Here is a 23,275-nt window from a genome sequence, read left to right as displayed (position 1 = left end):
GGCCCATTATTGTTATTTATTTAAATTTATTTTAAGAAGTTTGATTACATTATATTTTCGATTTGAATGCACAATTGTTTTTTTTAGATAACACATAAATAATAATTAAATACATTACATCTATGTTATTTTGTCTTAGTTAGGAAAGTAATGTTTAGTTAGGAAAGTCTGGTGCCTTTAGTCTCTTCCACATGGTGGAAGGAAGGTATAAGGTTGAAAAGGTATACAGTTTATTATTTATTCAACAATGGTATCAGATCAGTATCGGGTATCGACAGATACACAAAGCCCAGGCATCGGTATCGGGACCGAAAACTTCGGATCAGTGCATCCCTAATTTAAACTTACTATATGCAGTATACTCCACTGCATTCCAGATGTTGTTCAGATGTACTTTTTTTCTGAATGACATTTATTTGAGCGCTCTACTAATTACTTTGCAGATCAAGATTGTACATATAAAACATCTGTTAGAAATGTGCTGCTTTGCCAACAGTATATATAATAGGTACAATTTGCATCACCTCAACCAACAACTTGAAAATGCTGCTTATACTGGTAAGAGGCTACCATGCAATGTGCAAATCTTCTCATTAGGATCTAATCTAATCATTCACACGCACATTCGTACATCGATGGCACAGCCATCGGGAGCAATTTAGGGTTTGTACCTTCTATCTACAGTATGTTAATACATCTGTAACAATACTGTATCAGAAAATACATTCAATAGATAAAATGTGTAATGTGAAAGGGGTCGCTTGTAGTGATGAATGCACAGAGAATCATCATCCCTTCCAGCAGTTCCCCTCAGATCTAGCTCAGCTCAGTGTTTTATTGTCTTTCAGCACATCGTTTAAGTTCACTTTCACCACTTTCATCAACCTGTTATCGTTTTCAGTATTTGACTCTTATTTGGTCTTGAGTTAAGGCTAGATGTTTGTTCCTCTCACACATTAACATTGTTTTGACCTGAAAATGTGCTGAAAACAACCAGAAAATATTCAAATAGTCTTTTTTTTGCAGATCGGGTGCTATTTCTTTCATCGTAATCACACAATATACAAGGACATTTTAAGAAATTCATTGTTGTAAAAAAAAAAAAAAAGCATAGAGCAATCCATCCCATTACCAGTGTGAAACTAAGTACAATCAGACAGACCTGTGCCTCCAGCAACAACATGTCAGACCCACAGTATTCATCTCAAGAGCAGCCTGACTCTTGCTTTGAAATTGGATGGCAGTGTTTGTGGTGAGTGTTTGCATCAGACGCTGAACAGAGAAACCTGAAATTGACTCAATTTGCTGATGGAGTTCTTTCAAAAGCAATTGATTTTATGTTTGTCTCTGTAACTTACTTACTATATGAGAGTGTGTGTGTGTGTGTGTGTGTGTGTGTCCTTTCTAAAAAAACAAATATTAAAGAACTATCTTGCCAAAATATTGATTCATATAATACACTATTTTGTGGCTGCTAGATGTACAGACAGATGAGCTATTGCTGCTTTTTAGATGACTTTCAATACAGTGGGGCCTGCGAGATGAGATGAGAAGTCCAACTTAGAGGCAATTTTGTGTATTGAACACAGCATAGAGATCATAAAGCAGATAGAGGCACACAAGAACATAGGGTTTTATGTACACACACGCACAATGTTTTTTGGGTCTTGTAAAACATAAAGACAAACATCACAAAGAGCAGACACAGATACTAGCTCTTTAAAACATTCCTAGGTCAGGGATGGGCTCAAAATAGCCGATGAGATCATTTCTGTGTAAATTTTTCATAGTAGCAGCAGTAGGGAAAACTCAGGGGGATACTAGCCCTGTCTTTGTGTAAGTCTGTGTGTGTACGTGTGCAGGTGCATGTCTGTGTATGTGTGTGTTTGAGCACTGAGTTCTCAACAGAAAAAAAGAGCCCAGTTATTTCTCCATCCTATCTTCCCGGTGCGGCCTATTTAGCTACATGCATGTGTGTGTTTAGGACAGAATTAGACGGAGGGGTGAGCACTGGAGAAGTGACAGACTGTGTGATTGTCTTTCAATTGAACAATCAGTATAGTTCAACGTGTTGAGATAATACCATTATTCATCTCAGCATTGTAGATAACTGCAGACAGAGAGACATTTCCCATTGTTGTCTGGTTTTGAAATGCCCTACTTTAAAAAGTCTCTGTCAGGATTGCTCAAAACGAAGGGCTGCTTGGGTGTTTTGTGTTGCATCCCTTTGGGAAATGTGAAATACAAAATGATATCCTTTAAAATCGAGGAAAGAGACAAAATATGCAACAGTTATTTTTCTAACTTACTTTATCAGGGACAGTGCACATTACTTAAAGTATGATTTATATGCACCACATTTAGACAAATGCATAGCTAGATAGTTCAATAATAACAACATAAACATTAAAGGGCCGGTTCACTCAAATTACAAATAAACATCTTCTAGTATCTTGCCATGTAATCGTTTTGGTTTGATTTGTCCAGGTTTTGAGGTTTTTCTGCCTCCACAACAATGCAATTGAGGTGTGTGTTTGTTGTTCACAGCATTGAAAACGTACATGTACAGTACAGTACATGGTTATATGCTGTAATTTTCTCATTTCCAACAAATCCCATGAAAATCCCAAAATATTTATTCTGCCACTCAATACTTCCGGACATTCTGGACTGTCTGTCACATTCAGCTCCAAGCTTATTAGTTCATAATTATTATTATTTAAGATTATTTTTTCGGGCATTTTAGGCCTTTATTTCCATAGGACAGATGAAGACATGAAAGGAGAGAGAGAGGGGGATTGACATGCAGCAAAGGGCCGCAGGTCAGAGTCGAACCTGCGGCTGCTGCGTCGAGGAGTAAACCTCTAATATATGTTTGCCTGCTCTACCAACTGAGCTAACCTGGCCACGCATAATTATGGTTTTTAAAAACAGATCACAAATATTTCATTTTCATTTAATAAAAGGATCAGTAATCTCCTAAAACAGCTGGGCACAGAAGTTTTAAGCAAATATTACTCAAACTGGAGTAAATTGTGAATTTGTTGGGGAGATTGATATACAAACTATAAACAATATAAACTACAGTGCCATGTTCATCATAATGAAGGAACATGCGTGTGTGTGTGTGTGTGTGTGTGTGTGTGTGTGTGTGTGTGTGTGTGTGTATATGACTCATTGAAGTGTTTGTAACAGTTTTTGGACATCAATAGAGTTTTATGGCACAGATGAATAAGTTATATCAGGCTTTGGCTTTAAATGTAACACTTTTTAGTAGGATCAATTAATTGTTTGTTTTGGATGAATCGAAACAGTCAAAAATAATTGATTAAGTCTAGCCTGCTTGCACACATAGTGAGGTTTTATCGCCTATAAGCTATGGCTGTGTGTACCAATCCGGTTGCCGCTCCGGTCTTTGAATGTCACAAGGTGGCAGCAGGCTAATTGGCACTGACTGAAGAGCACGGCCTACTCCAAAACCCAATCACTGCCAGGATGAGCCTCAAGCTCCCCACCTGCTCGGGCCCTGACATCCCCACCCCCTCCCCCACCCACACACACAGATATAAACCACTCACATATACACATGCAAACCTATCCACATTCTGGCTGGCTGTGTGTGTGTGTTTATACACACATCACCTCTGTGACCCCGCTGAAATGTCACCCAAAACAGATAATCCCACCATCCTCCAGACAGTCTCCTCCAGTGTAAATAACAGTATCTGAGCACTGCTTAACCAATATCCTTCAAATGCCACATGGAAGAAATCTCCTCTCTACTCCTTTTCCAGACGGGATCACACTTAATTCATCAACTGCTATGTACTCAGGTAGAGTTTTCTTCATTTCAAATGTAATCCATAACTGCTGGATGATTCTGCTACACATACTTTGTCATGATTAAGGTGTTGTGGGTTTTGTGTAGAGAAATCGTACATGAGAAAATGCTACAATAACAAAAGAAGAGACAAAACTACATGGCAACAAATGCATTATTAACTAAATGTGATCTTGTCATGACAATTTGTGTAGCACCTTATTTCAACAACAAGGCAATTTAAAGAGGTTTTACATAAAGGCGTTAAGAACACAAGGCAATATAAAAAGACAATATAAAAGATACACAGGGTACTGTAGGATTTAAAGCAAGCAAAACAAAATGTTAAAAATAAATAAGCTAAAAAATAATAATTAGGTTAAACGGTAGAATAAAAAGTACAATGCAGTGCAAGATATGTATAAATATCCCAAAGTTTAAAGGAATATGCAGTGGCAAACGTGTGAGCCCTGATTTTAAAGAACTGAGTATTGTATAAAATCAGCCTGTTATAGAGTTTTGATAGCCATTTGTGCTGCATGTTAGTCATTGTTTAGACCTCTGGCCTACAGGCTGCACTTGGTCACAGATTGACGAGTGATGGATGATGATGCTCCATCGATTTATGCGTGGTGGAAATTTTTTCCCAGTTTAATGAGAGCCGTGATGGAGAGCAAAACCCCAATCACGCTGCCATACGTAAACAAGGCAGTTTGGTCTATGAGATGCACCGGGCTTCATTTAAGGCATGCCAAATCGAAATGTGCTAAGTGCATGTTTAATGTGACATCTGGGGACACACCCACAAAGCACTTGATGCAGTCATTCATGGGCTGGTAGATGTTTGCATTGATAAGTGTTTTCAGTTTGGATGGAACTTGGAACGTGGAAATGATCAGGCTGTCATGTGGTGAATGTTGGGATTGTGTGCACACATCGACAAACAACCCACTTTCACACAATTTCTTACAATTCTACTAACGCACACACACACACACACCTCCACCTTTTCCTTATTTGATGTTCATTGTTCTAAGTCACGTAGCAGGCTAAGTGTTTACAGTGATTGATCATAGTGTGAATGTCGGGTATTTAGACAATGAGTGCGCTCTCAGTATGCAGATTTTCACTCTTGTTGTTTCCTAATGGCATTATTTCCACTCAGTCATCTTAATTAGTTCCTTCTCCTGCTCAAATTGGCAATGACGTTTTGCATATTTGTTTTGGGGTCTTTTGAGGCTGTTTATTTCAGAGTGATTGTCCAATTTGGTAAGTTGGTGAAAGTGTATCTGTAGTTCATGTTTGGGTAATTGCACAGAAAAGAAATGATGCAATTTCAAGCAAGCAAGCAAAACTTTATGTATAAAGATAATTTCATTCCAGGTGGAAGCATTTAACGTAAGTAAACACAAACTATAACAGACGTTATAGTCTGTAACATAAGAAGTAGGAAAACAAATTAAGAAAGAAAATTAAGAATTAATTAAATTAAAACCATTAACAAATTAAGATTTTTTTTTTTAAATAATAATAATAATAACAACAGTTGACCAATGAAAAATAATGAGACATAAATTAAACCAATAAAGAAGTGGAATACTAAAATAAAATAATTAAAGGTGGAGTCTAATCCAATATATGTTTTGTCAAATTCAGCGAATATCTCCTCACAGTCCACTAGCTGTCCGTTCTGTAGATGCACTAAAAAATCCTGTGTTCATACACAACCCTGGCTTTGTAAATGTGAAACTAACAAAGTCTCTTGTTCTGAGCAACAGAGCCAATGTAGCTGTTTCCCCCTGCTTCCAGTTTGTATGCTAAGATAAGCTAAACATCTGTCTGTAGCTTTATATTTACCGTACGGACATGTAACTGTCGACAAGAAAGCAAACGTGTCTCTACCAAAATGTTGTAGTAGTCCTTTAAAGTGCTATTAAAGCCATGTGTATAATATATATATATATATATATATATATATATATATATATATATATATATATAAATATATGTATACATAAATATGTATACATTTTATCTTTGGCTTCCTGCAGTTGTATTATCAAAATACGATTAAGACACTAACAAATGGGCTTAAAGCAACATATCTACTGCACTATTTTCAAAACTAATTTCAAAACTTGATACTCCTATAAAACCAAACACATAAACGTTCACCCAACCACAAACTATAGCTCAATATTTGATCCATTGACACACCTAAAACCAAAAGAGGCATCCTGTAACCTCCTCTGACACCCTTCTCCACTCATGAGGAACCAAGACCAACACTATAGATTATTTGCTGAGTGGGCCACTGTTTGGCCATTAGGGACAGCTCTTTGTCTCTCTTCTGACTGCTATATATCTGGCTATTAGGGAACTGGCTACTGAAGAATATCAGACAATGTTTTGGCAACTCTTGTCCCTCTGCCGTTTATTGAAAACCATCTGCTCGAGTAAGTGAGCTAGTTAGGGAAGGGATGGATAGATGAGAAAAAGACAGAATGAAAGAGATAAAGAGAAATAGAGAGCCCGCTGGTGGAATGGCACAGATTTGGGTGTCTTTGTGGGACATCCAGAGGCAATGCCAGTGTTATCTCCCTACACCCAGACCGTGGACATGGTGTACTGCAGTATGAAACACAGATAGTGAGGACGCTTCCTATTAGGAACAGCATGTTATGCAAGCAGAGAGGGATAAACTCATATTCCCTATTTAAAAAAAGACATACCATTTGATATTTTACAGCCACGTGTAGACTAGGTAGATTAACAAGTCCATTCTAATAGCACCCACTTGACTGGCCTCCAGTGGTTTTGATCTTGTGGAACATGGTGTTTATTAAATAGTAGTCCCGCATTGCCAGACCTATCTTCACAGCGCTGTGTCAGCGCTGGATGAGGTCTGGCTCCACAGTTTATCTATTCTGGGATTGGGGGAAAAAAATGCTCTGGCTTGTTTATATTTCTTCCAATCACAACCATCCTGGGCGGTGCTAAGCCCCGGATGCAGCAACTGTGCCATTGCAAATTAGATAGTGGAGATAACAGAAGGGGAGGGACACGTGATTTATCTGAGCAATGCACATCAGTTGACCCAGACTATTTAAAGAGTAACTCCACTAAATTATGTCTTGTTCTATTTGTGATGTTTTGTTGTGCATGGATGAAGAGTATATGCTACCGTAGTGACAGCTCATAAAGATCCAATGAGAGGAAGAAAGAAAATAAGAACTAAAAAACCTCCCTCTTTATGCATAACAAGGCCATCTTTTGTCCTAAAAAAGTTACCCACCCTCCTCAGGTATGACTATGATTGATTTAGTAGTTATGCAGGAATGCACAAAAGCTGCAGTTTTCTAGCCATCTATCGTGGCGTGGCAAAAGATTGACCCCAAGCACTCCATTCAGGGCTAAAAGCCGCTGCTGACTCTTGGCCAGCCTTCTTTGCTTGGCGCATCACGTGTGTCCATGTGACAGGCCAATCAAGAAAATGGAGTGTGGTAATGAAGACGGAGATGGTTACTCACCCACACGCATTCGTGCAGTGCCCCTCATCATCTCACCTCCTAACATATTGTTTTAGCAAACGTAACTGCTGTCACCGGGGGCGGGATAGATGGTGTCTTACAGTTAATAGCCTCTAAATCAAAGCCACAGTGCAGACGGCCAATCACAAAGTGGGAACGCTGTTACCTAAGACCTCCACTCAAGGTTACCATTGCGATTGTGGACAGACTGAATATGTTCTCTTACTTTCTGTCTCTTCAGTGACAGTTAATACCTTTAACTGCTTTCCCTCCTCTTCTGTTCCTCTAGCATCTAAATCTCTTTTTCCTGCTATCTCAATTGTCCACTCTCTTACACACACACACACACACACACACACACACACTGGCTCTTTCGTATTCTACATCTTTCTCTGTTTAATCCACTACATTGCCTGTCCTGTTCTCTCCACCTCCTTCTGCCCTTCCTCTGTATCTCTCTCCCTTCACTATCTCAGTCGTTCGCCCTCTCTCCGGCTGTCTCATCTCCCTTTTTCTGTCTAGTTCTACAGTAAAGCTTCAGTCGTGACTCCGTCTTTGTTTCTAATTCAGTTCTTAGCCTTACCTGCCCTGCACTCTACTTCCCATTTTCTCCTTACCTTCTCTACATATATGTCTCTCTCTATCTCTCTCAAAGCCAGTCACAGGGTTTAATTAGCTTTCATTCATTTAGTGAAGGACACATCAACTTTTATAGGTGCCCGGCAATTGTCTGTCTGCTTCATTTATCCGTAAAGCTTTTGAATAGCTGGAGGCAGCAAGTATTGATGGAATTGTGAAAGGAAGAAGACCAAGGAAATGTGAATGCCACAGTTGTAGGCAGATGCTGAGCTCTTAGTTTACGGGTTGGTGGGCGGTGCTCTACCCAATGACATGCAAGCCGAGTAAATGCCAATGAAAATCTATTGAAATTCAATTCCAAGTGCTCTTAGCAATAGCACCTGGCACAGAACATTCAGGGGTGAATGTCCTCATGCGCTCTTACAGACACTGAATACAGTGAATGAATAATAAATTAGTAATGTCGAGGACTATGGAGCTTGTCTCTCAAAAAGTGCCTACATTTGACCTGTGCTATCAACAGGAACAAGGCCCTGGAGCATATTACACACAGGGCTCTCAAGTCTGACGCATTCACTGTGAGACACACACATTTCAACCAGTTCACACGCCACACCTTGTATTTCTCACGCTGAAGAAGGCACAAACGTACTGAGAGCGATAATTGACGTGCCTCATTTGATGCTTCTATAGCGCAGCGGCAGGCATCAGATTTGAAGTACCGCCACCACAAAAACAGCAGTATTTTAAAAATGTTTCGCTATTTGGCAAGGTTTTGTATGTTACACATAGATTACTCTATCAGTGGTTGCATTAGACTTTCTCCCTTGAAGGACAGAGTAGTAAAACTTCCGTCATAGCCTACCCGTAATTTTAATTTTTGAATGATATTAAGACATTTAATTTGCTTTCGTTCATTTTCACTTTTTAAAAATTAATATAGGCTACAGAACAAGCTAATAGGCTAGATTATGCATAGATGAGGCACCGACCCTGCAGTCACTTTTATCACAAAACAGATTATTATTTCTTTTCTGCAGTGACAGCGGAGGCCACTAAAAACCTTGTAAATGTACGTTATAGTATAGGCCTACCTGCTGGTTTGTCGTCCTCCACTTCATCAATCCCTCCTTTTTTATGAACACCATCACAATTATTATTGGGATTTTTAAAGAAACTTCGGACAGTTAGCTGCCGTTACATGTTTGCAATGATAGGCTATGTGCGGCACCGCTGCTGCAGAATTATGAGCGTGATTTACACGGTCATTAATATCCTCTGCTTTCGTGTTTCAACATAAAAAAAAATAAATAAAATTAAACAAATGGAACACTGTTGAGCGGATCTCTGTGGCACATTCACGAACCACTATCAGGTTGCTCTCACGCCTGGCGTAGTCAGTGGACAAGACAGAAAAAAGCATTAAGTGGAGCAGCCACGGTGTACTTTTAAAAGTGAATGGCCATTCATGGCACTACCAGCTACTACTACTGTTGCTCTTTGGGCATATTTTTGATACATTTGTATTTGATTTTAGCCTACATAAAACAATTTACTTTATTTGGATGAATTATCAGATTTACCAAGTGTTATAATTTCTAATGCTGTTCAATTATGGCACAATATAAATAAGGTGTAATGATTCTTATTACAAAAGTTCTGATCAGTCAGGAATAGGCATGGTTTGAAATATAAATAGTTATTTACAGACTGTGTGGGCTTTAACTCACAAGAAGCCAAATTCTCCTCTACAATAATTCACCACATTTACAATCAGGGAGGTAAACTCATTATATGCAATCATTTAGATCAGTGTATATGATGGAATAGTGGTATTTAAATGTGCCAGAGGCCACCAAATGTGGTCTTTTCTGGCCAAAAAAAAACCTCAGGGAGGGGATGCCCCCAGACCCCCCTTTAACTCCAAACATTTCATAAAACTTGAGAGTACTGTACACAGCTTGGTTGGTTCGGATCAACTTGTACTTGCATCGAATTGCATTTGGTTGCATCACATTATCAAGATTATTTTGTTTACCCTGGCAGTGTTGTGCATCTTCTGTCTGATGGTTTGGCATGCAATTTAGAACCCAGGAATAGCTGTTGCTAGGGCAACAGCTAATATGGATCCAAATATGGAATCATGAGAGTGAGAAGGAAATACAAAGGACAATCTAATAAATGATATTCTTAGAGCTACACTAACTGAGTTTTAATTGCTAGGGTGCCGAAAGCATTCAAAACAATCTCATGGAAACAAAACCTTGACACAGCATTGGTGTATCCAGTTGTTATGCTAACATGTTAGCAAGAAATTGTCACATACATGTCATATACATCAGAGACAGAGTATTTCATTTCCTTCCTCTTTCTGTTGTTTCATTTTCTGCAGGTAGTTTACACTCTGGAAACAGCTGTCTAAGATTTTATAGGTGTGTGGTCAACCTTACAGGCTACTAGTACGCTATGTACTGGTACAATAACAACAGTAAGCTAAAAGTGACTAAAAACTGAATAGAGCTGCAGAGTTGGATGTTAATTCCTTGTGTTAATTCCTAGTAGTAGTAAAGATTAAGATAAAATAACATTTATTATTCTACTTTGTTTAAGAATGCTTGATTCTGATTGGCTGGGAGGAGGGCATTAACCTGGCAGGTTGCCCGCTGACTGAGCACAGCGTCATCAAATAGTAGATCAATACGCCGCTTGTATTTTCACTTGTATCACAGAAATTTCAAACATGAGGTCCATTGTAAAAATAAACCTTGTTTAAAAAAGTTTCTAAAATGTGTCGGAAATCTATCAGAGGGTCAGTCGATACATAGTTGTATCGACTGTGGAAGGTTACCGCCTCGGGCGGTAACCTTCCACAAGCCGGGCATATCAAACTATGCCTGCCTAGAGGTGATTATCCCGTTTATTCTACTTCTTGCTTGCCAACATAATAAAACAATTCAAATACTTTAATAATTATGCTTTTTCTTATTCGTATTGCATGCTTATTAAATGTATACTCTGTTTGAGTTCATCTCCCTCAAAAAGTAGTCCCCTTTAGAACTACGGTGAATAACGTTAGCTAATTAATTTCTATAGCAACCACAGTCCGGGTCAGTTGTCACTGTCAGTCTATCCTGGTGGCTCTTCCACCTTGATAGCAAAGGCAATTGCCTTTTTCGTGTTTGATTCAAGGGCCCTGTCTTCAATTGTACGCAGCTCCTCATCTGTCAGATCTCGGGTACCCTGGGCCTTGTCTTTTTCTTTTGTCATTCCGTCGTCCTTGTCGCTCTTTAACCAGTCCTCAAATGTCTTCCCTACTCTAAATATATTAAAATTGACAATGATTTCGTCCATTTTTAAAACACTGTAATGTTTAGAACTACGGCGAATAACGTTCTCAACTGTAGCTAACGTTAATTAGTTTCTATAGCAACCACACAAGGCTACCCTCCGATAGATTTCCGACACATTTTAGAAACTTTTTTAAACAAGGTTTATTTTTACAATGGACCTCAACGATAGAAAAAAAATACAAGCGGCGTACTGATCTACTATTTGATGACGCTGTGCACAGTCAGTGGGCAACCTGCCGGGTTAATGCCTTCCTCCCAGCCAATCAGAATCAAGCATTCTTAAACGAAGTAGAATAATAGGGTATGTAACATTGGTTGGGCTGAAAATGGCCCGGGTGCTGTTCTATGCTTCCTAATGTAACACTCTAAATGGGCTTTAGAATGAACAAGAGGTTTTCTGCCATATATGGTATGCTCATGAATATTATACACACACACACACATAGGCCTGTCATGACAACAAATTTTGCTGAACGATAAATTGTCCCATAAATTATTGCGATAAACGATAATATTGCAGTTATGCAGGTACAACTTTTCAAAGATCAATAAACTTTTATTTCTAAAGAATATTTAACACTGGAACTGGAAGACATTTTAAATATCCACAATAAATGAGCAAAACAACCAAAAACAATAAATAAAATGGACTCTCAGTCTCTGTTAACAAAAAATGCACTGGAATAAAAACCAAACGCAATCAAAACGTTAACATTACCTGAAAACAGCGTGTAGTTTCTTTTTAGCATACCCTTTTAGTCACTATGACCACTACTACGGTCAGAAAAATTGTGCCAAAATATGAACAATAACGTTGCTGTCAATTGGCTTATCTGCTAATGTTAGCTACCGACCGTTAGTTTGAAACCATCCAGCAAATAGACGGTACCGTAGGGTGCCGTTACCTGAAACCGGTGATTTAACGTCACCGCTCATTTTACACACAGTTTAACAACAAAACAAAATGCTGAGTGAACGTTACTAGGTTTTTCATGTTGGTTTTGAGTGGTATGCACCCCCACTAATACAGCATCTTCTGCAGCGGGGAGTCAAAGGCAGAGGGACCGTCACCGCAGCGTTCGCTAACGTTAGTTTCTTGTCTCATCTGGGGTCTGATAAACAGTAAATTCATCAACTTCATTGTCCACAATGCTATTTTTCAATAAACTGTAGCTGTCATATTTCAAGAGACCCGCGTGAGTGCGGATTTCATGTCGCGGCTTATGTCGCTGTTTGTCACTTTGCCTAAGATTGAGTGAGTATGTGTTTATTTGGTTGCCATGACTTCGCGAGTGATGACGTCCTGTCACTGTTCCAGTTGCTCACATACTGTCTATGGTTGCTCACCCTAACCCCGGATTTCCACTGAATGCAGAACGTCTGCGGGCCGGCTCCGTGCTCCGCCGTCCGTCAATACCCACTAGGTCCGGATTTGTTGGCGGCACGGCTGCGGCAATGACTGACAGCTGTAGTCACGAGGACCCTCTAGATTTTGCGAATTCACGTAGAATTGAACCACAAAACCAACACCAATTTGTTTCCATCCAGAGGAGTAGAGGGGAAACAACTCTGTGCTGTGTTTTCAAGGTGTAGTGCACGGAAATATGATCCGCCGTGAGCACGGTGTATTTTATTTTGAAAATTAACCGGATTTTTATTTTGTTTCTGTGCTCGACTTCCTGTCCCGCACTATCTGCCGTGTGCTGAAATGCTGCGGAGCTCTCTGGCGTCCGGCAAAAATAAAAGCTCTGCGTATCTGCTCCGGAGGGCTGTGGACCGCCGGAACTGTGCCGGAGTTGGAACGCAGCCATTCCGCAGTCAGTGGAAATACACACATTGACTTTAATGGAAACCTAATGACTCTGCCGCCGTTCCGGAGCGGATCCGCAGCCGTTACGCATCCAGTGGAAATTGGGGGTGAAGGGGAGAGAGAGCGGATGACAGTTCACTTGAGTTCAGTAGAGCAGACGGCTCTGCAGAGTCGTGTAATTACACCTTTATGACATTTCATAAACGGCTGAAGGAGCGGCGGTGCGCGGTGTACGTAGCGGAAACTCTGTTGTGCGTCTGCCCTATTTAACGCTCTGTAACGGTCTGTTAACGTTACCTTCCAAATACAAATATGCCCGGGCACGAGCAGCGGCTGCAGCGCGGCTAAAACAGCCAAGAGAAAATATCACCAGCTGGCTTCAACCTTCATTTCTGCTCCAACACATAAACTCATCAACTAATGTTACTGTACAAAGGACCAGAGACAGTTTAGTTACAGTTTCATCCTCCAGTGTATCGTGCACAAACACACACCAATACAAAGTTTCGAAACTTTCATTACAACTAGTGTTGTTGTAACGTTACCCTTGGGACATAAAAGAACACTTCCAGACAAGGAATCACAACTCACCCTGTAGCTGGTCAGCACGGGGACATTTAGCAGAGAGTGAAGCCCTGCAGGCACGTCCTCTGCGCTGCTGCGTTAGATCCCAACTCCCGCTCCATTGTTCGATATCTACTCATTCTAAACACTTTTCTCTGGGCCAGTATTCCGTTGTACAGCCTGGAACACTGCATTTACGACCATGGTTCATTTTCAATATCCTTGAAAAACTTCCAAACTTTCTTCTTTCTAAAGTACACAGCGCAGCTTGTAGCTAAGCTTGTGTGTGAGATCCTGACAGAGCTCCAGCTCAGCGGTTCTGTGAAGGTGGAGAGGCCGACTGGGAAGGCAGCAACCCCGGCAGGCTGCCGCTGGCTGTCACATAAGATTGTGGAGCTTCTCAAGTCCGAAACAGTGGCACCAAATTTTCGTAAAACGGCCCATATTTAAGCTCTACATTGGCGATTTCTCGCATAAAAAAGTCTCAGAAGTGAATTTAGTAATGAAATAGCAGACAAACAATGTATACAATTTCTGAGATCTGCGCGACAATTAAATGGCTTGGACACCCCTGGGGCCTGTTTCACAAAACCAAGATAAGGGATTAAGCCGGGATTTCCCCGTTATCCTGGATGAATTTAGACTTGACTCGGTTTCACGAAAGCGGAGGCACATAAATGGAGATTTATTCTGTGCAGCTAGCCTGCTAACAGCCAGGCTAACAGCCAGGATTTATTTAATCCTGGAGCCTTTTCTGATCATCAGCAGTGGTTTTACCCTATTATTATCAGCCTGGATTAAAATACAACAGGTGCATATTGCTGTTCATTTAAGTACTGTTATTATTTAAAGTTGTGACCATTATTTTTTTTTTAATAATTATTCATGTGACATTGTCATTGTTACTGTTATATTGCTGTATGAAGACTGCTGTTCATATTGTTGTTAGAAGTTTGATGAATATATTATGACAGTTGTTGAGATAAGTAGAAAAGGCTGATAAAATTTCAAATGTGTTTTAAATGAAGTCTGTTACTACGGGAAATACATACAATGCTGTACATTTCTATAGTTGACCAATCCACTTGAATTATTTTAGTTCATTAATTTAAACAATAAGGATCATGTTTGTTCCACTTCCATGTGCATTGTATTTGGCATTCTTAACACACAATTTGTGTTTGGGAGGATTGTACATTTTAAGAACATATCCTAATTGTACAATCCTCCCAAATTATAGTCTTAGTTCACTGGACCAGTAACTATGATGTAGGCTACTGTACATTCAGGTAACAACAGGGAGAGGACACCTAAATGGTTTTTGACCTTATATTTAACTTGGGGGGAAATAACTGATGAATATACTCTGTTCCATTCATGTTTACAGTTTTGCATGGACTTTATCACTTAATTATCTTGATAGTTTCAAGATTTTAGAGTCCAATTTCTTCAGTGTCTTTATTTTCTATGTCCATATATACAAGGGAGCAAGGCATATAATTAGGGCTGTAAAACGATTACATTTTCTTAATCGCGATTAATCGTTGAATTTCTATAGTTAATCGCGATTAATCGCATGTTTTATCACATGATTAAAATTCTATTATTTTGCATTTCAGAACTGTTTTTAAGTACATATTAACAATGGAAAGCAATTCTTACCAGTGTATCTTGATTGGGAATCAAATGAATGCAAAGAAATCGACTTTATGAACTTGATTTTAAGATTTGTATTTGTTTATTCTATATTTAATTTAGTCACACATTTGAATCTAGAGTCAATATTAGGGTTGGGTATTGTTTGGTTTGGATATCGGTGCTAAAGCGGTACTTTTAAAATGGTACCGGTGCGTTAACGGTGCCTGAACCGATACTTTTTAAGAAAGTTTAAAAAAAGAAGGGTACTAAACAGTTGGTGACATTAAAGAATGGCTTGTTTATTGCTAAGGCCATATCGTCAAAATTAAATGTTTAATAATAATGTAATCACTATAACAATAACTTATTTCACTAGTAAATAGCTGTTGAATGACAAAAACAACCACCAGATGGGAAAAGGGCATTTAACAACAACTTGTTGTGAATGCACCACGACGCTGTAAATTACCAGTTTCATCGAACGCACTGTCGCATGCAATTAATACGATTAAAAAAAAATTACGCATTATGCTCAGCTCTTAATCGCATCGCGATTAACGCGTTAATGCTGACAGCCCTACATATAATATGTAGAGAAGGAAACTCGTCCTCTATATAAAAAAAAATAATAATAAAAAAAACGCAAGCAGATAATAGCGGATAGACTGAATGATAGTAAATATACATTTATGAAGTACTGCTCTTAACTGAAACCATTCAATGAGTCACTGTCATTTGCTAAAACGGACAGTTGTACACTTTGCATTAAAAGTGAGCAGTGGAAGTTAATATGACTTAGGAAATTTATATTTTAGCCCATGAGAGAGAGGGAGGAACAGAATGAAAGAGATATTTACGCTTCATATTCTAGCATTGTAGAAAATTGATCTTCATGGTAAATTTCCTGAGTAACATTATCTTCTGCTTACTTTTAAGTCAAAGAGTACAACTGTTAATTTGTGCAAATGATTAGTAGCCTAATCCTTGATCATTCCATGATCATGACAGCTTCAATTCAGAGCAGTGGTCAGTTAATGTATATATTTAGGCTACTTACGCATTCAGTCGGTCCGTGATCGTCTGCTACGCTTTCTCTCGCTGTTTGATTACATCGGCCGTGTTTCTTTTCTTTTTATACAAATAATGTGTTTCACGTCATCATACTTCCACAAGAAGCTGCTGCTCACTCTGTATAAAGTATGAACAATACATATTCTCCATTTTGGCATCAGTAAATCTGTGATCGACCTCGCGGTCTTTTGAGGAAAGCCGTGGACGCGCATCTATCTGAATTACTTCATCCTGACTCAACCTAGTCGCTCCTCCTCAGCCTGGCTTGGCCTTTGTGAAACGCACCAAGCCAGGCTGCACAGATTAGACTAGGTCAAGTCTCGCTTTATCAGTTATCCTGGATTTATATATTCTGCTTTTGTGAAATAGGCCCCAGGTATATCTGCACAGGTGTTTTCACTTATTTTGCCTGATTAGACCTAGATCTTTGTCACAACTGTGTGGAGATGTACAGCCTGTACTTGATTGATCTCCTTCACTCCCGCGTTATTATGGATCCTGCGTAACTTCTAGGCAAGTCCTGCCCCACGAAGCAGCTCGATTGGTCGGGGTTCGGGATTGACCTCGAGTGGTTAAGGTTAGGATAGCCGATTGGTCAGGGAATAGCACCTGAACAAATTGGGTTACGTTACCTTGCGTAAGCCTGGACGCCTGGCCAATAGTAGTGTGTGAATGCTATTAGGGCTGGTCCTTCAAGTTGCGTGAGTTCCATAATAACGCTTCACTCCCCCATTGATCAACATACAAGTTTGATGACTTCATGTAAGTCCCAGCATATCTCTGCCCAACAGAGCACAGGTTTAATCAGCCACAGTAATTGATTGAACACCTGTATTTGTGTGCAAAGTCTTTTCGATTAACTTCTCTAGTGACATACTTACTTACTCTACAGTATCTATTTACAGCATATACAATTTAAAAATATGCTCAAGCACACAGGTGAGCTGAATGACCATAAGAAGAGGAGAAAAGCAGTCTAGCCGCTGTGTGGAGGGCTTTACTTTGAATAGATTGAAAATCGAGTGGTGCAACCTAAAGTGCTTCAGCGACCTCTTTCCCTTTGATGAAGACAAATAGCCCTTTCCCACTGGCTGCAGTAAAGCTTTTTGAAACCTTCTGTAGCGAGAACCAACTAGGACAAATTCACAAGGTGGTTCCCAGGATGGAAGGGACACCCCAACTAGGCCACAGTATAATGCTGCAGATGTCACTGTAACAGTGCTGTGAAGATACTTCATCCATATTGAAAATGGAGTCCTCCCAAGAAGAACGACAGCATCAGTCGTTTCAACAAGTGCCCCAAAATATTATAATATATAAGATTTTTACGTTGACAAAGTCAGGTGGCATTGTTAAACATCAGTTTAACACAGGGCACACTGTTGTTCGTTTCCTGATTCTAATCGACGAAATTATTTTTTAAAAGCATGATCACGATCTTTCCTTAACCTTAACCAGGTGTTTATTATTGTAACCATGACGTCAAAGCTCCCCTAACCTTGACTAAGTACATATTTTAACCCATACCATGATATTTCCCTAAACCTAACCAAACCTTAACCATAGCGTTTTTATCATATCATAAGATCATAAAACAGATGTATTCATCAACAGCGATTTGTATTTTGGATGGCACAGACAATGAAACATTGATGTCGTCCTACTGATAAAGGAACACTTGTAAATCCGTCAAACAAAGCCTGATCTTTTTCCCAAGAAATCACCAGTGACTACATGTTAATGTCTTATCTCTAATTAGAAATCAATGAAAGCCAAAGTCAGTTATGGCCCGCTCCAAAATCTCTGATGAATTCAGGAAGCTTCCAAACATCAACGCCAGCTTTGTAGAACCAGTCAAGGCAACAAGACAACAGCTAATTATATCTATATATATATATAATCAGAAGGCAAACTGGTGGCAACACAGACAAACATGTGCATCAACAAATATGGTAAATATGCTTAATGTTTGTGACTACACACATCAGAATATTGTAAACAAATTATAGCTCCTTTCTGTACATGCAATTAGCTTCAGCCTCTTCTTTTCCTCCTATTTGCCTGTTGCACACTTTCAAGCATTTCTGTACTGTCAGATGAAGCAAAAATTATTAATATAACGGTGGCTGCCTCCCAAATCTATTCAGGCCTACACCTAAAGTCAGTCCAAACTTTTCCTCTACAACTATTCTGGACTCCCACTCCTCTCAACATGAAACTAGAAAACATTATACTGTATGGGATATACTACTTTTCACAGATTTTTTAACCATAGGTGAAAATGTTGTGGACAATGTCATTAAACATCTACCTCGGAAACAGTTAAAACTTTACATATTACATTTATAATGCGGCCATTTACTACTCGTTTTTAGAGGAAAATCTGATGAAGCGGTTGAACACCACTCAGCTAAAGAGGTTCGAAAATCGATCATGAGGCTTGAACTTGAGGTTTGAGGCTCGAGGTATCAATGCAGAATACTAATTAAAAGTGTTGTTCGATCTGCACCACAAGAGGGTGTCTCTATCTGCCAACAAATATTATAATAATTTGTATGTGAAGGCCAATATTAATCTATAATATATAATTCTTAAAAGGATTTAAGAAATCATCTGAAATGTTGCGTTTACAGATTCAGTTGCACTTGATAGAAATGTGAAAACAATCCACATCTAACCAAGCGTTGTTCTCCCCCTCTCTCCTTCTCTTCAGATATCGACGAGTGCGCTGAAGGGAAGCACTACTGCAGGGAGAACACCATGTGCGTTAACACCCCTGGCTCCTTCATGTGCATCTGCCATACGGGCTACATCAGGATCGATGACTATTCCTGCACAGGTGAGTTCCTCTGCTGACCGTTTGACAGGCTTGAATCAAATGAAGTAGGCACTGGTTTTTATTCTGGCTTTGTGAGCTTTAGCTTCCAGAGTAACCATTTGTGTAGAGAGTTGCTGGCAGACTTAAAGTAGGCACAAATTAGGGCTGCACAACATATTGTTTTTTTATTGTCATCACAATGTCAACTGGCGCAATATACATATCGCGAAAGGCTGCGACATATTGCGAAAGACACACTCTTTTTTTTGGTAGTCAAAGAAAATATCAGTAGAAAACTGTAAACATTTAACTGTCATTCTTTTTTAAGTGCTGCCTTTTCTATTCAATTCAATGTTTACTTTGTTCAGTCAAAAAACGTTGGAAACGATTTCTTTTCATTTGTTTTAAATTCAACATGCAATTTGTTGTATTTTAGCAGAATAGTGAAAGCAACAGAACTGAGTGTACTTTCATATCTATTTATTGGGTGCCCGGGTTGTTGTTGTATGGGTGTGGAGATGAGGAGAGACATGCAGGTATCAAGAGATTCAACAGGAGGATATGTCTTCACTGCAGGTTTCTACGACATGAGCTTTTAAACCATTCATATACCTACAGTAGGTTATTGCCAGTTAGAAAGGATTTAATTAGCATCTTTAGTCATACACTGGAGGATATTTGATTTCATTAAGATAAATTCTGCAGCCAAGAGACACACAGACGTCCACAGACAGACAGAGTAAGAGGCAGCCAAACATTCAGATATAAACATAGTGAGTTATTAGTGTTAGAGTGCAGTGTGAGACAGAATAAGGAAGCTGTGTAATAGAAAGGCATGCTACGACAGAGATATCATACAACACTTGTAAAACACACTCTAAACCTTTGCCATGTGCTACACCTCCTCTCCCTTTTTCTGTTTGTCATATTCCAGAAGGTGCCTGGTTAGACACACTTGTCTGCACATCTGTCACCCTGCAATTAAACATGGTCTGTTCATTTGATATGCGTAGGGATAAATATCTCAGTTTGATTTGCTCCGATTGGTTTTGCTCTGATTACAAGCACCACACTAAAATAAAACAAACACACACACACACACACACACACACACACACACACACACACACACACACACACACACACACACATCAATACCAGCCTCAGTACTTTATGATTCAGCATTAGACACTGAGAGAAAGTGTCGAATCAATTGAGGGTTGCATTTGCTTATGTAGATTACAATCATATCATCTTCCTGCTTTGGTAAAACTTTAGATTTGACAAACTCCACAATTTCACATATAAAAAAAAAAGCATTAATATGAATCTCTAAACTTTATTATATTGTGAGATAAGCTAGTTGTTTGTTATTTGACATATTTGCAACTCTTTTTGAAATTTGAAAACTTTATTTTGGAAAAAAACATAACTTCAAGCTTATTTGGAAATGTAAAAGTGTCCGTGGACTTTCTGCCTGTGTGTGCATGCAAGCGTACTTCTTCGGCTGGTGTGTGAATGCACTGTGTGCGTGTGATAAGGAGAAGGAAAGTCACGGAGAACCTGAGAAACAGAGAGACTGTGAGTGGAGGCAGCAGATGATGCAGTTGTGATGGTTAGGGTAAGGGGCTAGGGAATGCATTATGTCAATGACTGGTCCCCACAAAGATAGTGAAACGCACTGTCTGTGTGTGTGTGTGTGTGTGTGTGTGTGTGTGTGTGTGTGTGTGTGTGTGTGCGCGCACAGCACGGGCATCGCTGTTCAGAATCTCGTCTATCTTCCAAAATGTAATGCTTGTATCCAAACAAATTGTGCTTGAAGCTGCAGGCCATCCAATTATAAGGACCTCATCCACAATGTCGAAATAATTTAGATATTGAGCCATTAGATTGAAAATCTTTGAGATAACAGGAGCCTATGAGTTACTGTAGCCATCCTAACAACACACTACCTGAACGCCTTTTTCTAGTCCCCCGTTTCACTCTCCACAACGCTGTCTTCGGGCAAAAAGTCACGTCGTGAGATCGATAACAGTTAGCTAGCTAGCCTGTTTATGTTTCTTGTAATGTTAGCCATAGTTATTTATTTTTTAACTTGATTTTGGTGTCTGTGTTTGAAAGCCATCTCCCGCGGTGACATTTTTGGTGGAGCTATTCGTTTAATAGTCGACTCGGAAGAAAGCGAACGTTTTGACAATAAACTACATCAACACAACAGTATGTGGAGTTAAACTGGACGGGCCCAATAACCTCTGAATAGTTCTACTTGTTGTTAAATTGCAATGTGAGCGGCAGCCAACGGGGGGTGCATTATGTCGGCAGGATCATTTAAAAGGCAACCGCGACTACATTGTGCGTCTGCCCTATTTCTGATACCGTGAAACACTGCTCTACGTAAGCCCCAATAACGTATAACTCAGCCAGAATTATACAATTCTCAGTAATTTTTCAGGTTCTGAATCTAGCACAAGGAATTTTAACGATGACTTTATTCACTTCATCAGTTCATCAGATAAAAATTATATAGATAGTCCTAATGGACTTTTGAACTTGTACTCCTCAGACCTTTATTGGCTAAAATACATATAATGTAGACAGTCTATATGAATATATGAAGTGATGGATAGTGTGCAGGATTTCTTTCACAGTCAAGGTTTTAGGCATGTTCACCTGTGTAGATAGGAGAATATAGAGGCAGACAGGAACACAGAAGGACTTTGTAAGGACAATTGTAATGTCACCTGTAGTACAGTGTCTGTTCAAAGGTATGGCTTTGTTATAATGCCAAATGCAGGACCACATGTAGAGTAAAAAACATAAAACTCTCAGTCGGTAATCCTTCCATAATGTAATGTCTCTGTCCTTCATCTGGAATAACGCAATGTCATTCCACAGTGATGAGTGGCAGATCTGCGTCATTCCTCACCAGTTGTTTGCAGCTTGTGAAACACAATGCTAAGTGGCTCCCTGTGTGCATCATCTCCGAAGAGGAGGCACCATGCTGCATTTCCTCAGTGTCGGTAATTAAAAAAGCAATTTGCACCAATGCAAACTAATTCAGCAGCAGCAAAGTGAAGGGGCTGGCTAAAGCCTGTACTGTATGCTGTAGGAGTTAGGCCTGCAGACTTCCTGTCGTGCCATTGGAGTTTGAATTAAAGCCGTGAGACTCAGCAACACAATGAACCCCCGGTGAAAACACCCATTTCCTGCTCCATCTGGGACCCCTGTAGAGTTTCTCTCTTCTCTCTGTAAATGGGAATCAGGAAATAATACAGCGTAGTTAAGGATTTGTGACTTTGTGTCTTTTTATGAGCAGGCTTTTGAAAAGCATAAACAAGTTAGAACTGAGATTGCGAAATAGATATTTAATGGAGTAACAAATGCACATTCATCTCTTTTCTTGTGCTCTTGTGATTTATTTAGATAGAAACCTTCTTGCTTACTCAGCCTTTTTCTATATTATCTTTACACAGCCACTGTACCTTATGTGATTTTACTCACCATGTTTTCTCTAATCTTCTGAGCTCCAGGCAACTTTTATTGTTTTTTGCATTTGTCTTTTTTCACTGTGTGCTCATTCCTCAGATTCACAATGAAGATTAATACCCTCCAACCCAGTGGATTAAACTGCGTCACTATATTTTATGTAGTTTCCTATTAAAATGCATTCAAGTCACTGTAGTGGAATACACAGCTATGCGTCTCTTTATAAAAGTCAATTTTAAACTAAGGATTATGCTGCGGCTTGATGTAATGACTTTTTCCCTGCTACAGTCAAATTACCAATACAGTCTCCACACAGAGTTATTGGACTATCAGCTCCCACACATCCACCATCACAGAAAGCTTGATACTCGCCACAATCACTACTACAGGCACATCTTAACTCTTAGCCGTCATTAGCAAGATGAATTATAGCCAAATTAGGTGTTCACAATATCATTCAGGGCCCTTAAATGAATAAAATGAATACATGCTAGAAAACACACCAGGGTGCTGTGTGTTGATATGTGTTGATATGCTAGTTTAGTGTCACCTCTCTTGTCCTAGTGGCAATAATTGACAATAAAAAATGGAAGATGCTAAGCTAGTAGC

At 39.3% G+C, this 23,275-nt stretch overlaps 1 protein-coding gene across 1 annotated transcript in view; it reads left to right on the top strand.

The window, feature by feature from the left end:
* nell2a (neural EGFL like 2a) overlaps nucleotides 1-23,275 on the top strand; it is a 91,034-nt gene that overhangs the window by 31,943 nt on the left and 35,816 nt on the right. The window contains exon 13 of the mRNA XM_078257388.1: nucleotides 19,076-19,201. Coding sequence (XP_078113514.1) covers nucleotides 19,076-19,201 — 126 coding nt within the window. The remainder of the gene's footprint in view (nucleotides 1-19,075; nucleotides 19,202-23,275) is intronic.

The sequence above is a fragment of the Sander vitreus genome, chromosome 8 (assembly GCF_031162955.1).
Source record: "Sander vitreus isolate 19-12246 chromosome 8, sanVit1, whole genome shotgun sequence".
Classification (NCBI taxonomy): domain Eukaryota; kingdom Metazoa; phylum Chordata; class Actinopteri; order Perciformes; family Percidae; genus Sander; species Sander vitreus.
This window is presented reverse-complemented; position numbering and strand designations above follow the sequence as displayed.